Source organism: Aphelocoma coerulescens, chromosome 26, assembly GCF_041296385.1.
Source record: "Aphelocoma coerulescens isolate FSJ_1873_10779 chromosome 26, UR_Acoe_1.0, whole genome shotgun sequence".
Classification (NCBI taxonomy): Eukaryota; Metazoa; Chordata; class Aves; order Passeriformes; family Corvidae; genus Aphelocoma; species Aphelocoma coerulescens.
Window position 1 is genome coordinate 6,740,017 of NC_091039.1, and position 5,203 is coordinate 6,745,219.

Here is a 5,203-nt window from a genome sequence, read left to right on the forward strand (position 1 = left end):
TCATGTATTTATTAGACTGTATTTGTACCATTCTGTTTATAGGCACAAAACTATGTTTATATGGCACCTAAAAGAACTAAAACCCCTCCGTTCTTGAAATTCTTTTCTGAGCCTCTAAGTAGTACCAGTGAAACTGCTCTGAGCACACTGAGAATGGACTTTAGGATGTGTTAATTACAACATCACGTGGCTTTGTATCCCGAAATAGCAATTTCTCTTTCAGGGGTGGTGTGCCCAGTCCCACAGATCCACAACGGGAGGGTGACTGGCCCCAAGCCCCGCTACACCTACAGGGACTCTGTCACCTTTAAGTGCCGCAGGGGCTTCACCTTGCGGGGCCACGCCACGTCCCAGTGCCAAGGGGACAGGAGGTGGCACCCACCCGTGCCTGTCTGTGAGAAGGGTAAGAATCAGCACTTGGGCTTGTCAGGATTGCACATTCCTCCTGGTTCCTCCTGCCCACTCACCAAAGCCAAAGTTGCTTTTATTTTTCCCGTTTGCCCCAACTACTTTAATGAGAAAGCAGAAATTTTTCCTTTCATTTATGGCTCTCTTCACGCGCAGGAGATGGGCCAGGGCTTGGGTAATGCTGTAAGTATTGGCACGATTTGCACTTTCTCACACTGCTAGTTGCAATCCATAATCCACATTCTCTTCATTCCCTGGAAGTGAGGAATTTGGTAGCTTCAATGGACAATCAGAGAGGAGTGAATTTTTTCCCGGAAATGTAACATCAGGATGATGGGGAATGAAGGTAAATTTGTGCATTTTATTTGCTCAACCACATTTTTACTCTTAATGCTGCATCTAGATGGAGTGGCAGAACGTTATCACCATCCTGATACCACAACAAAGCCAGGTAGGTCTCTCACCTGAAGAGGCGAGATTTGATTTACTAACCACTAACTCCTCCTCCCAACCTGTCCTGCTTTTCTGAGGGAACTGTGCAGAGCGCTGGGCAGGGCTGTTGGAGTCAGCGCTGTGGGAGAGAGTGTTCAGCCTTCCCTGCAAGGTTTCCTTCTTGCCCCTCTGAGCTCTGTTTTGACCTGCACGTCTCTGTTTTCAGTGCTGCACTGCTCCAAGCCTGCAGATATCACCCACGGGTCTTTCCGTGGCCCAGCAAAAGCCGTTTTTACTCCGGGAACATCTGTAAACTATATCTGTGAGCCTGGCTTCTCTCTCCTGGGGACAGCATCCATTTATTGCACACCATCTGGAGCCTGGAGCCATCCCCCTCCGGTCTGCCAAGGTGTGTGGGACTGCAGAGAGCTAAGAACAAAGGACAATTAACAAGTCTTGCCTTAGGGGAAGGTTTGTAGAAGGTCTAAATCTGGGTACAGAATGTGTGATAAGAACAAGCTCAAGTTTTTAGCCTTTCCAACGCCTGCTGGAGTTTACAGGGGTCTGAGCTGCTGAGTCCAGGGCAAGAAATTCAAAGGGAACAGTCAAGGCTGCAGAGGGACAATGTCCCAGTCACTCCTTCAGCATCCTGTTGTTTGTCTCTCCCTGACTTTCCAGTTGTGAAATGTCTGCAGCCTCCAAACATCACCAATGGGAGGCTCAAAGGCAACACCTCTGACACCTTTCCCTATGGAGCCGCTGTATCCTACAGCTGCGATCCTGGTTATTCGCTGGTTGGGAATGCTTTCATCAACTGCACGGCGTCGGGAGCCTGGAGCCAGCCCCTCCCTCAGTGCAAAGGTGAGTCTGTGCTTCCTTTGTTGTTTGGAATCTCACGTGGGATCGAGGCACTTCTGCAGCCACAAAGAAAGGAATTATCCTGCGGAATAAGAATTCGTTCCTGGCTACACTCAGAACGAACTCAAGAGCAATGTCCTAAATAACCCCCAGCTGTGTTTCACATATTCTGTGTTTCCTCTAAATGTTCTCCTTTTATTGCTTCCAATTTCAGAGATCAGATGTGAATTCCCGGATATCCAAGGTGTTAAAAGAGCCATTAAAGGAAATACTTATCGCTCTGGGACTAACATCACTCTTGAATGTGAAGATGGTTACATGCTGGAAGGCATCAGTCACACCCAGTGCCAAGAGGATTTCAGCTGGGACCCTCCCGTGCCAGCCTGTAAACTGAGTGAGTGGAACGGGGAACGAAGCAAAGATCAAACAGAAACATATAAATGCATTTTCAACATGCAAATGCCTGTCTGCGTTTAAAAAGAAGTGTATAAGGGTGTGGTTTTAAGAAATCTGGTGTTGTGGGTCTTAGCAGGGTCTCTTGTGAGACCCTGGCACAGGGAAGCTGTGGCTGCCCCTGGATCCCTGGCAATGTCCAAGGCCAGGTTGGATGGGGCTTGGAGCAATCTGGGACAGTGGAAAGTGTCCCTGCCCATGGCAGGGGACTGGAACCGGATGAGCTTTAAACTCCCTTCAACCCAAACCATTCCATGATTCTAAAAGGTTTGTCGGTAAAGCAATTAGGGACAGTTGAGAAATGCTGTATTTTGGTAGAACAATCTGCTGATTTTTCTGTTTTTCCTTCCCTCCAGCATCCCCCAAGTCTGGGTCGGTGGGCCTAGGTAAGCAGCTTACAAACATTTTGCATTTGAGGTCAGTGGCTCAGGGGCACAGCCTCCCTCTGCTTACCTGGCAGACACACCCTGTTGTGTATTCCGTGGGCTTTACACACAGGTGAGAATAACCCGGGCTCTTCTCCCTCAGGAGTGGCAGCCGCGGCAGTTGTGCTGCTCCTGGGGGCAGGCATTGTCTGGAAAATCATTTCCAAGCAGAAGGAAGGGTAAGGCTGGTTTGTTCCTATCATTTGCTGCCAAGTCCCAAGCTTTGTACACTTGATAACACTTCAAATATTTGCCTCAGTGTGCTTAGGCCTAATTAGTTTTCTACCTTCAGCTCAGGCTCGCAAATGATACAATCTGGAATCCATGGCGTGGTTATGTCATTTTATGTCAAGCTTTTCTTTCCTAAAGGAAGCCAACGTGAGTGTTCTTTTACAAAGCAACTCACCGTTCTCTTCTTTCTCACGTAGCTATTATCGTACGTATGAAAACTATAATTGCAGAACCCCCCTGGACCCAGCAACTGAACAGAAAGGCTCATGTCTCCCATAGGAGGTATGGATTTCTATTCCTCTACATAAAATATCAGTTACAGCTGCAATAACTGCATTGTCACTTGTTTACATTGCTGACTACATTGTCTCCTTCAGTCACTATTTTCCTAAGACAATCATTCAAGTAGAAACCTCCTTCCCCTCCATCTTCTGCTAGAAAAATTTCTTTTGCTGAATAAAAGATGTTTTAAACATATTGGGGCTTTAAAACATCCTATTTCTTTCCGACACCACCCTCAATGCGTGGCTTTCCTTTTCCATAATCTGGATGGACGGTGTGCACAGGTCAGACTTCCAGACCAGCCCTTGCTGCTGACATAAAGCTGCTTTTAATTTGCACAGATGATGAAAAAAAACGGAAAAAGCTGTAGTAGAGTCAGAAAAGGACACTGAACTTGGTTTGGGGGGTTTTTTATTGCTTTCACATTTACTACAATGGTATTTTTACTTACAGGTGAATCTACTTTCTGTGGTGGATCTGTTGCAGGCAACGGTGTTGGCAGCACTTTGCCTACAAAGAGACATGTGCAAACAATAGCTCTTTTGCGTTGTTTTCCGTGATTTCTTTGAAACAAAGCGTTTCCCAGAAATCCCCTCCTCCCTCTCTGGGCGGCGACGGAATCTCTACACAACAGGAAAGCTCTGATGTTAACACCAGGGTATCATCTCTTTCCTAGGCTGGGCGTCCGTGCTGCTGCTAACCCGGCCCTGGGCTCCTTCCCCGCAGCGAGGAAGCGCTGCTCACGTGGAGACTGGAATTCTTTGGCCAAAAAAAGGGCATTTTGCTGTAAATCTTTAACGCTCTTCTGCTCCCAGTAGTTTCTGTAAGGATCTAATGAGGTTCAGACTGCACACAGTGCAGATGCTGCCTCAGAGGGAATTCTGTGCACTGCTCCTGATGAATATTTCCTTTATTCCCAAAAAACTGGATAAGCAAGCGGATAACCCCAAGCTTTGGTAGGGAGAAACAATGTGTAATGCACTGACCATAACCCCCTCTCCCTGTCTCCCTGCGCCCACCAAAACAGGGGTGGAAGTCACCATGTGTTAATTAATACCTTAATTACAGCTGTATTTACATCTTTATTTCCTTCCAGCAATGCTTATGTGCAGTGTTCCTTTACCAATGCTTAACCTAATAAAAGCTGATGATGACAATTCTGTGTCTTCTAGGTCTAGCTAGAACTTTAAGTAATTTCTGCTGTTCTGTTAAATTTTTTGGCTGTTCTATTTTAACGCTGCTCTGCCACACACGGGCTTTAACTTCCAAAGGCAAGCAGCCCTGCACAGGGGTGTCCATCCTGAGCTGGCTGTTATTTTTAATTAATCACCGTAGGTGTTCAGATCTTGGCAGCTGCACAACTAAATACACTTTGATTTTTTCCCTCTTTCCTTGAGCTGCCCAGGAAAGGGTTTGATCTTCTCACACTGTAATGCACTGAGGGTGTTCGAAAAGGTGGAATATGCCCACATATTCCAAGATTACTTTAAGTCAGGGCGTTTTTTGGTGGAAGATCTTTTTGCACTTAAAATCCTAATCCATAAAAAATGAGACGTAATGATTGGAACAGGCAGGAGCATCCCTTAGCCAAGGACATCCCCGAGTGAACACGTTTTGAGGATGAAGTAAACCAAGGTGCTGATCTGTGTCTAGGTGTACACGGCTAATTTGGCAAGATGACCTGGGTCCGTGTATCCTACAGCTGGACAAGGTACATTATCCTGCTAAAAATCACACGTTCGGGTCAAACATACCCTGCTAAAAATCACACTTTCGGGTCAAACGCAGCCTTCCCGAGCATGCGTGGACCTGAGCCGGGATTGCGCCATTAGTGTGCAAACTAACTCACCACAACAGAGCGGCTGTGCTTGGAAACCGACCTGCGTGCAGCAGCGGCACCGAGAGCCGGGGCTGCGGAACGCGGGCGAGCAAATGCCCGAGCCGTGTCCGAGCCGTGTCCGGGCCGTGTCCGAGCCGTGTCCGAGCCGTGTCCGGGCCGTGTCCGGGCCGTGTCCGAGCCGTGCCCCGGCCCTGCCCCGTCCCCTCAGACCGGGCGGGCGCGGCCATGGCGCCTCGCGCTGCGGGCGGGGCGGGCCGCGCATGCGCAGCCGGCC

General features: G+C 48.2%; 1 protein-coding gene across 1 annotated transcript in view; it reads left to right on the forward strand.

Annotated features, from left to right (window-relative positions):
* The window catches only part of LOC138098782 (uncharacterized), a 59,176-nt gene extending 56,090 nt beyond the window's left edge, over nucleotides 1-3,086 (forward strand). Inside the window, 8 exon segments of the mRNA XM_068995582.1 lie at nucleotides 224-403; nucleotides 812-859; nucleotides 1,067-1,249; nucleotides 1,519-1,701; nucleotides 1,913-2,092; nucleotides 2,508-2,537; nucleotides 2,680-2,755; nucleotides 3,005-3,086. Of these exon segments, the coding sequence (XP_068851683.1) occupies nucleotides 224-403; nucleotides 812-859; nucleotides 1,067-1,249; nucleotides 1,519-1,701; nucleotides 1,913-2,092; nucleotides 2,508-2,537; nucleotides 2,680-2,755; nucleotides 3,005-3,086 (962 nt within the window).
* Nucleotides 3,087-5,203: the final 2,117 nt, after the last annotated feature.